Source organism: Psittacula echo, assembly GCF_963264785.1.
Source record: "Psittacula echo genome assembly, chromosome: 9".
Taxonomy (NCBI): Eukaryota; Metazoa; Chordata; class Aves; order Psittaciformes; family Psittacidae; genus Psittacula; species Psittacula echo.
Genome location: NC_137745.1, coordinates 1,541,389 through 1,559,768, shown reverse-complemented (window position 1 = coordinate 1,559,768; position 18,380 = coordinate 1,541,389). Strand labels below are relative to the sequence as shown.

At 41.8% G+C, this 18,380-nt stretch overlaps 1 protein-coding gene across 2 annotated transcripts in view; it reads right to left on the bottom strand.

The window, feature by feature from the left end:
* Positions 1 to 18,380, bottom strand: part of PTPRG (protein tyrosine phosphatase receptor type G) — a gene marked incomplete at its 3' end in the record, with an annotated part of 403,062 nt that overhangs the window by 52,038 nt on the left and 332,644 nt on the right. For both annotated transcript variants that reach the window (XM_080625483.1, XM_080625484.1), the window contains exon 13: positions 13,784 to 13,916. In XM_080625483.1, the coding sequence (XP_080481609.1) occupies positions 13,784 to 13,916 (133 nt within the window). The remainder of the gene's footprint in view (positions 1 to 13,783; positions 13,917 to 18,380) is intronic.

Genomic DNA, 18,380 nt, shown 5'->3' with positions numbered 1-18,380 from the left:
TCCCAGGGTCTGGCTCAAAGAACCAGAGACAGGACTCCTGTTGCACTGCTGTCACCTTCCTGCATTTGTTTTCAGGGCTACTGTTCTTGCAGGTTCTGAAGCACAAGCACATTTTGGATGCCAACAAAGCCAAGTCAAGGCACTGACAGCCAAATATGCTTCAGAGGGCTGCAGAGCCCTGGTGTGTCCCCAGACTCGCATCTCTAGTATCACGTTATGCGGAGCAGAAGATTCTTGATCGCCCATTTCCTGGAAGATGTTTGTGTGAGGACCTGAGTTAAGTTACTCTTTCTTCCCCAAAGAGCTGAATTGGCATTTTTACCATCAAGAGGGTGATGCGGTTGCGAAGTGCCCAATCATTTCTGAGGAGACACTGGGGACCTGGTGCCCGCTTATTATTCATAGACTACAGTCACTACGGTAAGCACAAGAAGAAGGGTTCTGCCCTCCTGACTGCAGCCAAGTGCTCCACATGAGTTGGCTTTGCAGTGATAAATGTCACGTTTACAATGGGTTTTGCAACACGAAAGTTCATAATTTGCTTTCCAGGGACCTATGCTTGATTATCAGGAGAGTCAGAAGCATTCACTGAGGTCTAATGAATAGAATTAACACATCATTTAAACAGGGACTAATATGTATGCAAATGAGAAAAAGTTAAGAATAAGAGTTCAAGCCATAATTTCAGAAAATGAAGACTGCATCCTTATGAAATATGAATGTTTCAATTCACCTCCTATCTTTACATCTATGTTAGCTGCTTTGCATGTGAACAATAGGGTGCATCGAGCCCATTTTGATTTTTATATTTGTACTCGGACTTATAAAATGGATTATATTGAAACATGAATAATATATATGCTAATTAAAGACTCCAGTTAATGACATAAAGACGAAGCCCAACGCAGACTAATTTCCATTTGCAAATTTCCTCATTACTGTATTTTCCTTTGGAAAGCAGGAACTTGATTTCCACAGTCTCAGAAAAAAAGAGAATATTTTCTCTTCCCAAATTATTTTAAAAAGCCTTCCAACTTTTTTTCTCCTTTAGGACTGACCTCCACAGAGATACAATTGCTTTGCCCAATTAGATTCCGTATTAAATATCACCCAAGTCCAACTATGCTATGTGCATGCAGACGGTGTTACTTAATTACTGATTATTATTAGATGTTTCTCTAATAAGGAATTACTGTTGATAAATAGAAGGTGTATACACCCCTCAATATCACAAAGCATGTTCAGAACAACTCTGGCAGATGTAAACCAAGTAAATATCCTTGATGGTTGGTAGGCTGTTAATCATTCTTTCCCTTCCTCTTCCCATTCCCAAAATTAAACAGAACAAGGGCAAGGGACAAGTGTGCAGTCGTAGGGAGACAAGGCATTAGCAGAAAACATGACTGCAACTTCTGTCATGCAAAGCTTACAGAGAAGCTTGCTGAAGAATAAACAGCAGGAAAAGCCCTTTCCGGTTCAAAGGTTTGTTTATACCTATAATAGTGTGGAAAGTGGTGAAAACATGGTTCGTTCACATGAATAGGAAGCCTGTAAGGATAGCAGGGCTAGGAGAATCTTTCTTCGCTTTTGTGTAAGTCTTGGTTATGTGGATAAAGAAGCCTAGACTCAGCCTTAACTCACAAGATCAGCATTTGCAGGCTCTGAAAAGCACAAACTGCAAAGCAAACTCATTTACTCCTTGATTGAAATAGCACCCTGAACGCTTCCAAAGTAAGGAGCTGTGTGAATGCGAAGAGACTAACTATTCCAGCACATTTAGGTCCTAGGCTTTTATTAAAACAACCAACAAAAATCCAAAACATGACAGGTATGAGGACTGCATCTTCACAGCCTTCACTTCATGTCTATACCACCAGTTGCTTTTACAAATGATCACTGAAATTTAGGAAACTTGTACGAATCTGAAGAGTAAATGATCATCATTTTGAGTTCTGACGTGGTTGGAAGTCCTCCATGCCCTCAGCACTACACAGCTGCGCTGATCTTCATCTGCATCACTGCTGCTGGGGAAGCACAGACTGGCACTGTGGGAGAAGAGGCTGTCCCTGGTCCCGGCTCATCCTGCTCTGCCCTTGCGGTGCCCATCCCTTCACATTCCTCCTCTCTTCCTTACAGTGGAACTGGCTTGGGGAAATGACCTTAAGAAGAGCTGGAAGGTAGCTGGGAAGCTCACGGGCTAGTTTACTTTCATCACTTCTCTAACAGCTTGAAATCCTCTTCACTGATGAACCACTAATAATAAATATAACAATAAATATTAAAAAATAAATATAATAATAAATAATAAACCCTGAGGTTGGCAGATGCAATTTCCCATGTGTTTAGGTGATGCACTCCCTTCGCTTTCCTCGCAGAGGGTTATTCTCTCACTTCCATTCAAACCTGATATTTATGCCAAATATCCATCAGCAGGGTAAACCCCATTTCCTATTTCCATCCACTCCTAGTGAGGGATTTGCTCCAGCTGAGGAGCACCTGGATCACCAGATTCACGCATACGTAAAAGCAAAGACATCCCTTTATACTTGACTTGGAGAAGCCCCTATCCACACGGATTCATCACAGCATCACAGAGTCCAACCTGTGGCATAACAGAATATGCCTTGATCTGTAACAGCTTAAAATGTATTTGAGATGGGGGTGAATGAGGTAAGTTTGTGCTGCTACAAAACATGAGGAATTTTACCAGCACTCACTGGAAACTTTAATGGTGGTTAAAAAAAAGGTTTTAGAGAGTGACTCACTGCAGAAATATATCAATTTAACTGATAATTTGATCAGAAGGAAAATAAGAAACAAATTTGAGCCTTCAGGCAATAGAACATTTGTCATTATTGAGAAATGTTTTGATTTCTTTTTTCCCTTTTTTAACATCACCAGTATTTTTAAAATTCAAATTGGGCATATTTCTATTACTGTGTAAACGTCACTTTGTAGGATATTTCAAAACCTTTTCATTCGATTTTGGAAAAGACAGGATTTCCAAAACATGAAACAACCCCCCCAGAAAAGAACCAGGCACACCACCTACGCTTGTTTCAGCTTAAAAGTTAGACCTCAAATGGATTATTAACTTGTAAGTCAGTAAAATAGACGCTGCTCATAGCAACAGAGGAGATTCTTTCTTTTAAACTAACAAAACCAGTATTCTACGAGAAACTGAATGGATTCACGTTCCTGCAGTATTTGCAATAGCAGCACAACATGTGCTGTGCATTCCAAGGCATTATTTTTTCCCTGAACTGCTCAGGTTTTAACAAAAGTAAAATTAAGCCCACCCCTGCTTGTTATTGTTTTACAAGTCTGCTGATCCCTAGTATTTATCCGAGCGGTTAAGCTTGCTGAACTGATTTAATATTTTTACCCTATAATTTTACACTCAGACCACATCCTGCTGTGAACTAGCTAGTGCTAATGTTAGTCCAAATGCTGCTGTGGGACTTAGGACAGCACACGGCCCTTCAATAGCTGTATTTTATGGTTTCAAGGAGAGAGAAAAAATATAATTTATCTGGTGGCTGTGGTTAATTCACAGTTTCACAGCAGAGGTATACTGTTCCCTCCGGGTACATCTACTTGTATTATAGGATATTTCATTCACAGTTTGTCCGAGGCATTCCTCTAGCTTGGAACCTACCAATTTATGAGAGCCAGTCTGCTTCAAAGATACCTGTATACACTTTAACACTTACATACTAAGAATCTTATAGAAAAGTGATAGACTAGCAACAGAGCAACAGAAAACAAACTAGCACAGAGCAAACAATAGCGAGTTAAAGTTTCTCCCTCGAGCTCAGAAGGGGAACAGAAAAAGAATACATCCATCTTCCTAAGAAAAAGTCTTTTAAAGTGATTTTATTTCACAGAAAGCATTTGTGAAATTTGCTGCTTTTTTACAACTTACAATTTAAAAGCCAGAGTTCAAAAATGTTCAAGTTGTAGGAAAGCCTCCTGTAGAACAGCCTACAAAAGACCTAACACATGAGTAGAAGGCAGTGGTACCAGGCATCCTCTACCCATGTGCTCATGAGAAAACCCATACTCCTCCTGGCACGCTATTTCTCAGCACATACAAACCAGTTCTTAATGGAGCTTAACGACAACATTTGAATATGTAAAAAATATTTGTTCAAACTTATGCCTTGTAAATTACTGCCTTTAATCCACTTACTGCACAGATAAAATCTTGCCCTGGTATTTTTCAGACCTCACCATTACAGCGGCACTGGGGAAGGCTTTTCCAGAACACAAAATGCCTGCAATTAATCCATTTAATTAGTTCCACAGAAACAAAACAGGAAGATCAATTGCAGCTGTGCTGCAGCTCCCTTCCTGCCTGACCTCAGCTGCCCTTGTCTGCTCCCCTTTGCTCTCTCTGCAGAAGAAGAAGGTATTTCTGGCAATGTTACACCTCTGAACAAAGCAGGGAGGAGGCTGTCAACAGCATGCCAAGGCTTTTGCATAGACTTCATGCCCTTTAGGGATGGCCTGTGTGGGCCTGTGGGCAAAGTAGAGCCTAAGTGTCTCAGCTCTCATAGACACTCTACAGCAAATTAAAAAAGTATACTTTCTTTGTTTGGGAGTTTTCAAGCTCACAAACACGGCATTTTGAATTCTAGTCTTTCACAACTGAAGCATGTGTTCCATTGTTTGCCTGACAACTGCATGCTTGACGTTATCTTTGAAAATAAAGGTGATGCAGATCTGGGCTCCCACTGAGTTCAATGGCCACATCCCCAAAAGTGCCTGCAGAAAAGATGTTCACACAACTGACCCACATGGTACGAACAGCCCAGGAGATGAGAACAAACACAGTTTCAGAGTAAGACATCTCCTTTAAAGGTACTGTTAGAAATAATCACAATCCAACAGGCACAGGGATTGCTGGTGCTGGGACGGGTGGTTTCAGAGATGTGAACTCTTGGTTCTTCGAGCAATCACCATTCCTTTTACCAGGAAACATTTTCATATAACAGCCTCTCCTCCAGGGATGTTTAGGTTCAGTCACCGTGGGTGCTTGCCCACAGGGGCTTTGCCCTTGGCACCAGGGGTGGCCTCATGTTGGCAAGCATTGCTGATAATGGGGCAAGTATTGACACGCGCAGTGCAGATGGTGCCTTAGATAACACATAACGGGGGCAACAAACCACAGCTATACCAACCCCTTCTCCTCTGTTTTGCCTTTAAACTTCAAATCATTGTTGTGCTCTTTACTCATCCCTACTTTAAGGCTCCCTGCTGCAGGAGAACAGATGGAACAAAACTCCAAACAGGTTTTCTTCCACCAACCTGTGTGGGTCTTCTGACACAGGTGTCCTCTGCAAGCTGCCTTTGCAGTTTCTTTCCTGCCCATTTCTATCTTCCTTTCACTCTCTGCCCTAAGCTAGAGCCCTCCTCTCTCCTCCCCTCAATTCTTAGGCGTGCTCTTCATGTTATTGACGTTAAACATGATGCATTCAAACTAGGCCTTCCAAACTCTTTTCAGGCTTCTAACCTGTGATTTACAGGGCAATTTATCACACTGCACCATTCCTCCTCTTTTCTAACGTTTGCACAGATGCTTTAAAGCTCACACCATAGAGAACAGGCCTCATAGCTCCCATGCAGGATCAGTGGCTCCTGTGGTGCTCCTGACAAATGAAGCTTAACCCTGTTTTGGAACCCAGAAATGATGGCAATTCTGTAGATTACTGCTTTATTATCTTTCCTATCAAGAAGCTTTTTCTAATGTCAAACCTAAAATTCTCTCTTGTGGCCATTTAAGCCAAAGGCTCCTCATCCCCAGCACAATGGGTGCAGAAAATGATGCACTCCTTGCAATCCTCTTTCATACATTAGAGCATTTGCTTCCCCTCTCAGCTAACAACCCTGCCTGCCCTGGTCTAACCAAGCTCCTCCAAAAAGTATATACCACACAGGAACAACCATAGTCCTCCCTTATTTACACCTGGAGATAGACCAGCCTGCTATAAATCTGGATTTGCTTTTCATTTACAGGACAGCTGAGAGGAGAACATTGCTTCATGAAATTCAGATGAAGGCTGGACATGTGTGACACAGGAAGAAGCTGGCTTCAAACAGCTGGCAAGAAGGAACTTGTTATTGCCACTGCATACTCTCAATTTAAGGTGATACAGGTTCTTCAGTCATGTCGACTCAAATTTACAAAGGCAAGGTCTGATTTAGCTGATACCAGTTACTCAGGAGTCAATATGTTAAAATCAATGCGACTGCTCAGGTTTAACCCTGAAGCAAAACCTAGACTGTGCTGTTCCCTTGAAATGGGGCAGTCTTGGGTCAAAATGTGCTTACTGGTTTTAGATGTTGCTCCTGATGCTGCATAATTAGGATTAAAGGAACTCTTTAATGAGCTTTTCAGATATCCTGATAATTCTGGAAATTACTGAGCTTCGCAAATCCCCCTCCAACCTCTTTCTTTCTCAAGACAAAACCTGTTGGTTTGTGAAGTGGCAGCTCACTATTAGCCTCACCAGCGAGGAAATAGAAATCTTGTGTTGCTCTGTTTTGCAAGAAAAAGTAAAACTAGTGTTAATTAAATTAAAGAAGAGTAAAAGTAACAGGCATATAATGAGAGAACATGCCCCTTTCCGCAGTCTAGCTCTTAACAGATCATCCAGCACGCTTAAAAAGCAACTTCCCATCTGCAAATCTGTCTCTCTCTCCTTTTTGTCTAATGAGCTTGAGTTAGTCTGTTCAAAAGCCCAAATGGGCATCTCAGGGCCAATTCAGCAGCAGGGGGTCCGTTACTATAACAACTGACAACTCTTGTGATTTCTGAAAGGCCCTGTAGTAGACATTTGGGAAATGGTTATTGAGCAAGGAGTTGTGGCGGAATGGCGAGTGCTGGGTGCGCATCCAGGGCTCCCCTGCACACAGCTGTGTTCACCCACCCCAGCCCTTCCTGCACAGAGAGAACCCAGGCGTCCCACCGCCCCTGCAAGCAGCCAAACCAGACCCGTTCCAGCTCCCTACATGAGAAGATAAAAGCCCACAAGTCGACAATGGGAGGAACAGCAGCGGCACGCCAGGATTTGGTGTCAGCAGATCTCCTTGCGGGCTCTCCCCCCTTGCCCCAGGCTGTGTGTTGCTGGATGAAAGAGCACAGATGCTGCCAGGAAAGTTTTCATATTGATTTTCCTCACAATGGAAGAATGACGAGTGCTCAAAGAACGATACCAACAGCTAGAACAAGCAACCGGCAGCTGCCCTAAGGTCCAGGCTTGAAAGCAAGCTGCCTGCCGTCGGCACAGAGGATGAGCTCGGTTCCCCATGCGGGATAAGAGGGAGCTGATCACAGGCCTGCTCCCTTTTAATGAAAACGACCAGTGCTTTGAGATACAGCACACAAAGGGCCTAATATTTCAGTACCTTTACCTCCAGCACTGGCAAAATCAAATACAACCTGGATCTTTTGCAATAAAAGCTGAAGTGCTTTTCCTGCATTGCCCGGGTTTGAGGCAGGGAGATCAGACAGAGGGCTCTGAACCAGGCTGGGCTGCATCCCACTTGCCAGGCAGCGATCTGCACCGTCCCCATCCCTCTGAGGCTGTTTGTCATCATACGAGACTAGATGTAGCCGTTCCCAGAGGAAAATGAAGGTGTGCCCTGTTCAGCTTGAGCAGGGCACATCCGGTCACTAAAAAGGAGACAGAAGCTGCAAGAGGTTTCAGGCAAGCCACTCACCTCCATGCTTCCCCTCGTCTCCCCGTGGTGTTACCCGTCTCCCAGCTTAGGATCTCTCTCGCCTGTTGGCTAATGCTTGTCACTGCCTGTGATGACCGGAGTTGCACGTCGGGGCGCTGCCATCCCCAAGCTCAGCACAAGGACCTGCGATGTGGTCCTCAGGCATCACTGGGGGCAGTGTCAGCGTGAGCATGGCCATCCTTCCTGCTCATTCTTGCCTTGTGCTGGTCTCCCAGTTACGCTGGTACAACTCCGGTTACTACCTGAATCAGACCAGGAGCTACTCTGGCTTAAATCAGGGCACAGAAGCCCCTCTCTTCTGTTTTTTTTTTGACATGGATTATTTCTCAACCCAGCTCCTCACATGGTTGTACAAACATTTGCATTGGTATCACAGAGGGCAGAACAAGGGCAGGAATGGAGGAGGCTGCTTGAACCACTGCTGCGGAAATAAATACTCATGCAACTGTACCCGAGGCGTTCCTAAAATCAACAGACAGGCTCTCAGAGAGTGTTACCACCTAGAACCCTCCGCGAGAGCGAAAATGAACGGAATCAGGAATATTTCAGAGTAAGCTGAAGGCAGCTTTTCCCATTGTAAGGAAGCAATTTTACAACGGTCTGTAAATTTGCAATGTTCCTTTTTCAGTCAGTACAGTAGATGAACAACACATTGTGTACTCATAAAATAAAACCTAGAGATAGGTTCCAATAACAATTCCAGCAGTTTTTACAACCTGCTACAGACAGAAGTTCTTTTCTTCCCGAGTGAAGTTTTAACACTCTTAGCTATGGAGCTGTGCAAGTTCCCCAGACCAAAGGCAGTTTTCCAAGGCAGAGTTATTAGACAAGGTAACTACAATAGTTCTTGGTCTTACGTTGCAGCTTTCATTTCTATATTACAAATACAGCTGACCAACCTCCCTCGTGATCTTTCACCAGTGACAGAACTCAGATGCTGAAATACTGAACACCTGAGCTTGCTCCCAGTGAGGTCTTTGCCACTGAGTTCAACAGCAATACTGTCAAACCGTAAGTGACTTGGCCCCAGGTCACACAGAAAATCAATGAGAGAGTCAGAAAAAGAGCCCATGTCTCGTGGTGCTCAGTGTCATTTCTTCTGCACAGAAAGGCACTGCTGGAGAAGTGCGAGCCTCTGCCCCAGAACTCGTCCCAAGGACTTCGTTCAGTTCAACAGGATGTTTAGCAAACAAAACTCAGAAAACTCTTACTGTCTGCTAAGTTCTACAGGGTTTTGCCTAAGGAAAATTAGAGGCATCTTTTCCCCAAGCTGTCTCATATACACACATGACTATAAACAAGCAATGCAAGCTTGCTTGCTCTTTGAAAGGCAGCAGCTGTGTTGTTCCAAAAATCCCTCCTGAATGTAAACATATTAGCACTGTATAAACAGCTTGATTTAATAAGAAATGCAATACAATATTCCCGCTTTGTCTTTGGGATCACGATGTTGATGGCGGCAATAATTCAAGGTGAATTATGGTATCTGTTCAAAACAAAGAAAAAGAAAACTCTCCAGCTATAGTTGTGAATTAATTTCTCCCTCTTAGCTGAAAATGAGAAATGGCTATAATTTAGTTCCCATTTGAAAGTTGCTGTTGGCTAAACTCTAAAATCTTAATTGCTTCTTAATATTCTCTGCTTATTCTTCCCTTCGAAACCGTAGTCTACAGCATTGTAGTGTTTAGATTAAAAATCAGAATGGAAAACAAACAGTGGAAGGTCACCAGTCAGCCCTAAAATATGCTTTTTCTCTTAAATGGCAGAACTTCATGCGTGTCAAAGCATTCTAGTTGATTTCCCAACTCAAGTCACCCTCCTGCACCTCTGTGAAAAAGAAAGTGGCACTGACCCTGGGTTTCCCTTAAAGTGTCAATACTCAGGACTTGTTCAATTTGCAACAGAATATAGTGGAAGTGCTAGAAAAGACATGTTTCAAGCCATATTATGGCTCAGCATACTACAGAACATGCCTTGCTGCAAAAAAACTAAAGTCACACTCAATCCCTAAATAGTTTGGAGGTCACTACCAAACACACTCCGCAATTCTCAGAGCTTGTAGAAAAGGCTGTGAGAATAACAGTGGCAAAGACTACAGACAATCCAAGTCAAGTTTTAAACTGACCTTGAAGAACTGCAGAAGGATCTCATGATACTGAGTCTGGGTAGAAAATCACAGATGCAAAACAAATGCCCAGAAATGCAAAAATCATGTGGCTGGGAAACTGCACAATGCATGCGTTTTAATGGCCTCTACATGAGCTAGTAGTTCTCCAATGAAAGATCTATCCCAGTGAATAGTTCTCAGAGACACTCAGTGGTTGTCCTTACGGCACACAACTTCAGGAAGCAGTACAAAAGGAATGAAAGCAGGAAAAAAAATACCACTGTGCCAATGCAGAAGAAAATGGTGAATCTACCTGCTGAGTGAAACAAGGATGTGGTCTCCTCACCTTTTCTGTCTGCTAAGACTTAAATTCTCAGCTTGATGCTGATGTTTCAAGCCCTAGAAGTCCTGGGAGCAACAGTGCCCCCCTTCACTATTCCCATGACAGCTCAAGGATCAGCCAAGGCTAGCTTTTCCTCAAGAGGAATCAAAGACGCACAGAAGTAAAGTTAAGCTACAGACATCATTGTCCCTCCTGCCCTGGAAACCCAACTGCCAACCAGCCCCAGCAGCTCCTGGTCATCCCGCAACAGTGCTCTCCTCATTGTTCTGGGATAAAAGCGCAAGTTTTAAAGCTTCATTATGCTGACCTAGTTTATTTTCCACTCGACCAACTTAAAATCACATAGCCCTTTTCACAGCAGTGCCATTAAAAGTACTGAATTCAAGGGAACTTTAGTGGGAAGGTAATTCAGAACTGCTGCTGGCCTGCAAGTTCCCATCCCTTTTCATTACTGAGATGGCCATCACACTAAAAAGATGGAAGTGACCCTTTCTCTTTAATATCAATCATATTCTTTCGCCATTTGTCCAGCATCCACATGGAAAAGGAACTGAGAACAGCAAATTACCTCTGCAAGTAAGGGAGTCTCATTCAGAAATGGCACAGATCATTTCCAAACGTACTCAATTACAATAAGCACAGTATGGAAGCTCAACAAGATAAAGAAAGGCAAAACTTCATCAAACAATGACTGCTTCCTATCACTCTCCTTTTCAAATAAAAGGAACAGAAAATGAAGCCTCCTTACAACAAGACATCATCACAAAACTTATTTCATTGCTGTATCGTGGATTGAGTTACAAAGGATCCAAACAGAGACAAACACTTTGCCAAACATTCACAACAAGCAACTTCCCTAACCTCCTTTTTTTGGTCTCTGGATAATAGGGCATCAGTGCAACGCAAACAAGCAGAAGGTTTCTCTCTGCTTCATTGTTCTGCTTATGTCACCTCTGGTCTCAAATCCCACAAATGCTCAAAGATGCAAAAGTGAAAATATCACTTGTTTTACCCTCAAAATGTTTTGCCGGAGGGTAGCTATGTCTCTTCTGCATTTTCTAGTTCTCTGGGGTTTGTTTTGCAATGCTTTTTCTCACAACAAAACAAAGAACTGCTGTGCAAGAAAAGACCCCTTGGTCCAGCACGCCTGTCCCCTGGAGGGTTATCCTTTCAGAACAAGTGTTTCTCTGCTGTGCATTTCACTACCATGTTTCCCTTATTGAAATATCAGGCTCCAACTCGTTCTCATGCCATTTGCTTTGATAGTGTTATTTAGCAAATTATTCCATATGTTGCCCACTACATTTTAAGCTAAATATTTCTTCCTGAAAATCCCAATCACTGTTCCTTTGAAACCTGCAAATAAGACTCTGCAGTGTTTGAGGATCGAGTTTTTCTTTACTTTAAAACACTCACAGAGAGAAGCATTTTTTTTCTCCTAAGGTAACCACACTGAAAAGGGCACACAAAATGCTGCGTTGCTACTTCAATGACATGGTCTGCACAACGTGAAATGTTACTGTGGACGATTCGTGTTGTAATTGCTTGTTGATTTATCCCAACGCACACCTTTACTTTTTCATACGCTCTCTGAATTGGTTAAAAAACTCTCTCAGATCTATGAAGGCAGACACAGGAGATGATTTTGAAGCTAGAACACATGTGCTTTCAAGTTTGTTTTATTGTTCCTCAATCTGCTGCTTTATATTTATCTAAAAATTTACTAAAAACATACTTTCCATGTCTACACTAACTTCTAATCTCCACCTTTTTCTAAGTCTCAGTTTTACACATACACGAAAAAAAGACCCACTGCTGTCAAAGGTATTAATGACAATGCTTGTAGTTTTACCAAAGCCACTGATGAATGCTAACTATCCATGCATATTACAGAGAGCAGATATGAAACAATTACTGTCAATATGCAAAATAACAAACATTACTGGAAAAGCGATTCAGTTGCAGTTGAAGTCTTTGCTCGTGTAACTTCACTGATTTATGTGTGTGCTTGCTATTACAAAGAGAATAAAGATTTTATGAGGTGGATGGTTAGGAATTTTGAAGAGAAGAAGTATTTAACTTCAATTAACATAACTTAATTCTAGACTCGGGTAATATTATGATCTATAGTAGAAGCCAGCATTTATAAAAGATGAGTTTCTAACAATTGGTCACTAAGCCAGTGCTTTCCAACTTTAATACCTTCTTGGAGATGGTATTGTTACTGTTTGAGTGAATTAAACACCAATTTTGCAATTATTTCTCACAATCCATTAGTGTCATTGCAGGGAATGGAAACATTTTCCGAACAATGAGAGGTATCAACATTCTTCTTGATAATAGCATTTAGCGTTTTATTGCAAAACCTTTCCTCCTCAGAAGAGCATTTTGTACCAACACAAGATAAATACTGCTAACCCTACATTACAGTGCTTCTGTGTATAGCATATCCTTCAAGGGCTTGTGACTAAGTTTAGTCCTTCAGATGAAGAAAATACATATTGGAGGACAAGGCGCTACAATGGGATCTTCTGAACCTTTTCAATTTCAGCTTTTGTGCACTCATCACTGCAGTTTTATTCATTGTCTTACTGCAGTGATATTAACTACTTGCAAATGTTAATAGAAATGATTTTTACATGACTATTGTCATCTATTTATTAGTAGTCTTTCAAATGTTCCCAGCCTCAACAATTTGCCAATTAACTGTCAGCAAAATGGGTGTACTGAAAAACAGCTTGGTAGGGTTTTTTAATTGATTCTGCAGATATTACGATCAATGGACTGTTATTTCTCAACAAATGCACTTTTCTGTGTCCCGTCTATTCAGATTTTGAAGTAATTCCTAAATAAATGAGGCTAATTCCTGGTTTATCTTCACTACCAGACAAATGAGGTGTCTTTGGATTATGGTTCTGGCACAAGAAGGTGCTGCAGGTTTTGATTTACTCTAAATCAAATGCAGATGGATTTGTTGATGCTAATCCTAGTCTCCACAACTGAACCAGTGCCCATTGGTACAAAAGACAGTATCTCTCTGTAAAAGCCAATCTTTACTTAACAAGACCTTGCAGGCTGCACTTCTGAACAGTTCACCTACGCTAAAGAACTCCTACTCGGAGCATTTCTATGTAATGTGAAACAAGCTCATCCTCCTTTCTTGAAGTACAGTCAAAGGAAGAAAAGAACTACTTAAGATCACACAGGAGGTCTGCGGCAAAGCCACCCATGGAAGCAAGGGCAGTCTCACTGGGCTTTTCTCTCACGACCACCTTTCTTGAAGCCAAGACAAAGATACTTTTATATTACCTATATATATAGAGAGAGGGACTAACCGTGAAAATATTTGTCAGCAGTACAGCTGGCTCTACCACTGCTACAGCTCTACCAAGCTCATGTTCATGACACAACCCCCCATATTTAATACAGCTGAATAGTTAACCAACAGAGCTGTTTCAGCATCCAAAAAGTTATCTAATGCACCATAACATCTAATGCTGTGAAAAACACAGGACCACATTAAAAATCACCACCTGAAATGTGTCTTAAAACATAATCAGTTTCCAGTCAAAAGGGAATAGGCTCACCTCCAGTAGACAAGCACAGCAATGAGAAGAATGAGGCACACGAAGGTCAGTGCTGAGACCACAATAAGCGGGATAATCCATTCCATTTTACCAGGAGAAGGTCTCGTGGCCATGCTGGAGCTGTTCTTGTCAGCTGTGTGTTAAAAACATAACAAAACCAATCAGTAAATGGAAAGCAAATTATTGCAGGGAAAAAATGTGTAAGCAAAACAAGTAGTTTGTCCATTTTGCATGGTATGAGTAAACAGAGCGAAGATCTTCTAACTGCAGGGTGGGACTCCATTTGTCTTTAGTCTGAGACATGAGAGTACAAAAGTATGGTGTTTATTGCCACATATGGCTTGGATTTTACTACTGCCTGTAATTACAATCTCACAGACAATTTTAGGACTCTATCGTGCAAGTACCTATTATCAGATGTGGAGTACCCCTGAGTCATTTCACCCCAGTAACAGAGTAAGCGCTTTGCTCCGTCATCAGTGTTTGCAGATAAATGTACTCGGTTTCTCAACACCACCGGACAGCCCTGATTGCAGAGCTCGGTGCAATACTTTGCTTCAGAAATGAATTCCTTGGTAACAATCTTAAAATAAAAAAACCAAATCCTCAACATGTTGGGTGTCATGCCACATCATTTGCAGAATTGTCACAATCTGGTGAGTTACTGCATACGAAAGCGCTTGTCAGCATATGGATTGTCAAGATGGATGGATGAATGAATGGATAGGATGTGTTGTAACTGACAGAAGACATCATTATGCCACAGCTTTTGAACAAAATTAAAGTTGGTCAATAGCCTGAGATCTGGCCGAGTAACTCCACTTTACTTCTCACATGACACCTCGTTAAAATTACCATATCATATATGAGTATCTAGAGGTTCTGCAAGCACTGGAGCCAGTGAGCATAGACACTGTACCAACGTATTTCTGAAGGCATCTAATTTGTGCAAATTCATGTAGACTTGATGAATAAATTGTTTTGGACAGAATAATAAAAGAAAGATACAGAAGCAGATTCTGCAGCTTATTCATGTTTCCTAACAAACAGGCGGTAGTTGATCAATACCTGTCAACAGGATGTAATGGGAAAGGATTACTGCAAACAGCTTCATATTTCAATGAGGACTGAAACGTGTGCACTTGACTTCCACTTTTTAGCCTATGTGAGTCTTCCCTTACCAATGTGTTTCCTTGCCCTCATTCAGTACTGTATTATCATATCTTCTGAAACTGCTGCAAATCCTACCAGAAGAGCATAATTGCCTTTTCACCATAGGCAGGCAAAACACAGATAATTGGAAGTCACCAGATGTCACATAATATGAAGTCATACTCTATTTTAATAGCATTTAGATTATACTCCTCCATAGGCAGGAGTAAAATTCAACTAACATGGAAGTAAAGGTTAATTGTAAATGCTTTTGCCTGACTGCTGAAAACAGAGCAAGGCTGCAGGCTGCTGCAAGCCCAGCAAGAAATCTTTCTAGTTTTAAGAACTAGGCTGATGGAGGTAATGCCCTTTAGCAAGCAGCCTAAATGAGGTGCTAATCAGAGGGATGTTTGGGGGAAGTGAATGTACACTTTGATTGAATGTCTTTGATTTCCTTGACTAGCAAAGAATAAGGAAAAGAACAAGCCCAAAATTAGAGCAAAGGCTTATTCTCTGTATTTGCCAAACTTGCAAAAATCATAAGCCCTGCGGCATGAGGGTTTTATTAGTGCATTTCAAATCATTTAACAGCATGAAAAAATTAAGCCTGTGAGGTAAGTGTTACTAATCAGAATGGTAAAAGGGACACAGCAAAAAATCATGCAATGTAATAAAACTTTGCAGGAGAGTTAAATAGTCCCACCACCTTACATCCATTAGGGCGTTGCTTCATTCTTCTCCAAGGACAGTATTCTGTTTAGTTTCACCGCCACATATTTCAACACAAAAACATATGTTTCTGTTTGCACGGGAAGAAAATTAAATTCCATTGTAAGCACAGCATGGGCTGGAGTCCCAGTGCACAAATGCTGCAGTGCTCGTGATGCTCCTCTTACCCAGTCTACTGTGGAGAACACACTTACCTGACCCTGCCAACTCCCTATACCACAGATGTGAGGACAAGAAAGCGTTCGGGATGCTGAGTGCCAAGAATAGCAAATGCCATTCCTGGATGCTGATGGCTGGCCCTGAAATTCCAATTGGGAATGCCCAAGCAGTGATGTGCTTCAATAAAAAAAGAGACTGATCCTGTGCTGGCTTAGGTGTTTTCCACGGCTTAAGTGTTGAGAGAGCTTAAACAAAGCAATGCCAATAAAAATTGTACTAGAATGACAGCTGAGGTCAGAAGAACAGCAGTGCCGCTGGAGTGCTGGCATCCTTCTCTGGAGTGTCACGGCAGAAGAGCCTTAGGAAAGACAGCACACTGGATAACTTGGAAAATACTTGAAGAAAATACACACAGAAACCAAACAGATCTACGCCTTCATAGTTTCCTGTTCTCCTACGTTACAAAATATTGTAAAATAAAAAATAGTCATCATTTCACTCTTTTCCAAAGCAAGAATGTTGAGCCTCGGTAGTGTCAACAGCATATCCTTGTAACGGTGCCCACCATAAGCTGTACTTGGGAGGGAAGAAAGCTTAAAAAACGGACCAGGAAACTCCATTTTTGCTAAGAAATGTAAACAGTTTCCAGTGGCATATGCCTTCGTTGAATTAATTCAGTTTGCCTTTTACTGGCTTGGAACCCATCCCAGTAGGAAGGAATAAAAATTATTACAGCATATCTGTTTCAGGAGGTCCCACACGATACAAGCCCTGGCACTGCTAAATCCACTCCTGTGTCTGGAAAAACCCGTAACTCTTGTGAACCACCCATTCAGCAGTTCCACCCAGGCCCCGGATGGATGAAGCACTGGCACAGAGATCATTAGAGGGCATTAGGCAGCAAGAGAGGCTTTGGCAGTGCAGCTCTTGCACAAAGGTCAAGGCAAGAAAGGGGCATTTTACACTTTGTGAAATGTACTGATTTTCCATGTATTCTTGGTAATTGGTTCCTGAGAATAGAAATGTGTTTATTTCCCTTAAGTAACACTGCTTGCTATAATAAGCAACCATAGCTGTAATATATAACCTATCTACCTTTATCATCCCTTGCCATTGCACAAATCACCAGGACAAAGTCCTGTTTGTTGTACCGTTGCAGATACCATTAACCTGGACAATATGTGTGTTCTGCAGGCCAAAAGAAAACCCTTGCTGCCAAACTGCCTCTGACCATCCAGTCTCTCAAAAGAAATTCACCTGCTCATCTTTCCTTGAAGTAAATGAAGTTATGGACTTATACAAAGGTATCAATTCATTCTGGAAAATAACATGGGCCATATTATTAAATGATGAAAAGGCAAACCAGTGTTTTTAAAGAAAGTATTACTTTTGATACAGGCTTGTGCCATTATGCAGCTATATTCCTCTTATTTCTTTAAATGCAATCCTTCAGTAGTCATACTTACAGGCTTTGCACAACTAAGGATGGCTTTTCACTGTTTTGTAAACTGATGCCAATCATATTTAATCCTGATGTCAGATATTCAATATTCATACTGCTTGTAAACATTGAGTAATTTAATGCTTTTATTTTCAAGCCAATCTGCTGTTTGCTCCTGTAAGTTGCCATGGGAAGTGTCTCATGTGCCACACAAAAATACAGTTTAATAATCCTTGCCACGTGTGGAGAAAGAATTACACAGATGTTTCATTATCTTAATGAGGTTATAACCAAAAGGCTTTTGTAACCTCAGACCTGGCAAAGACTGTTCTAAATTCAGGCTCTGCTTAAAGCATACACCAGGTTTGAAATGTAACTCCGCACATCATGATCTCCCTACAAAGCCCTCTCGTGGGAGGAACTCGGCGGAGGCGGGTGAGCACGGAAGGACGAGAGGACCTGGCTGAAGTTTGGATCAAGGGCCAAAGCCACAACCTCTGTTCTCAGCCCTAGCTCATGACACAGACAAAAGCCCCATCTGGATGCTTATTCCTTTGCTCGTAACAGACTATTGGCTATCTCCTGTCAAATACAAAGGCTGTGTTTAACTGTCTGCACAACAAACCAAAAGCCTGTGCTTTGGTATCTGCTCTAGCCTGAACTGAATCGTGCTGGTTCTCTTTCTTTTCTGTTTTGTTTTTGGTAAAGCATCATTCTAATCGCTGTTTTTCTCATGTTCAGGTTTGAGAGGTGTGGACAATGCTAAGCAGCTGCATGTGTAAGAGTTGCAGATCAACGGTACAATTAGTGCAATGTGGGCACCAAAACCGAGAGAAGGATGAGCAGGAAAATGAAAGAGGAGAATGCAAGCAGGCGTTCAGTGACAGAAGAAAATCATTAGCATTGGCTGATGCCACCAGAGAAGAAGAGGCCAATGCCATTTGGAATATAATAATGACACGGCCTCAGGAGAGGTGTGTGTGTATGTGCCTGTGAAATAAGCACTAAAAGAAAATGAGCCTTGCTGTACTAATTGGCCTCGCACTTCCCCTGTAATTTCTCACGTGTTCCCTCTTCTCTAATCATCCACACTCATGAGTACTTCCCCATTCAGTT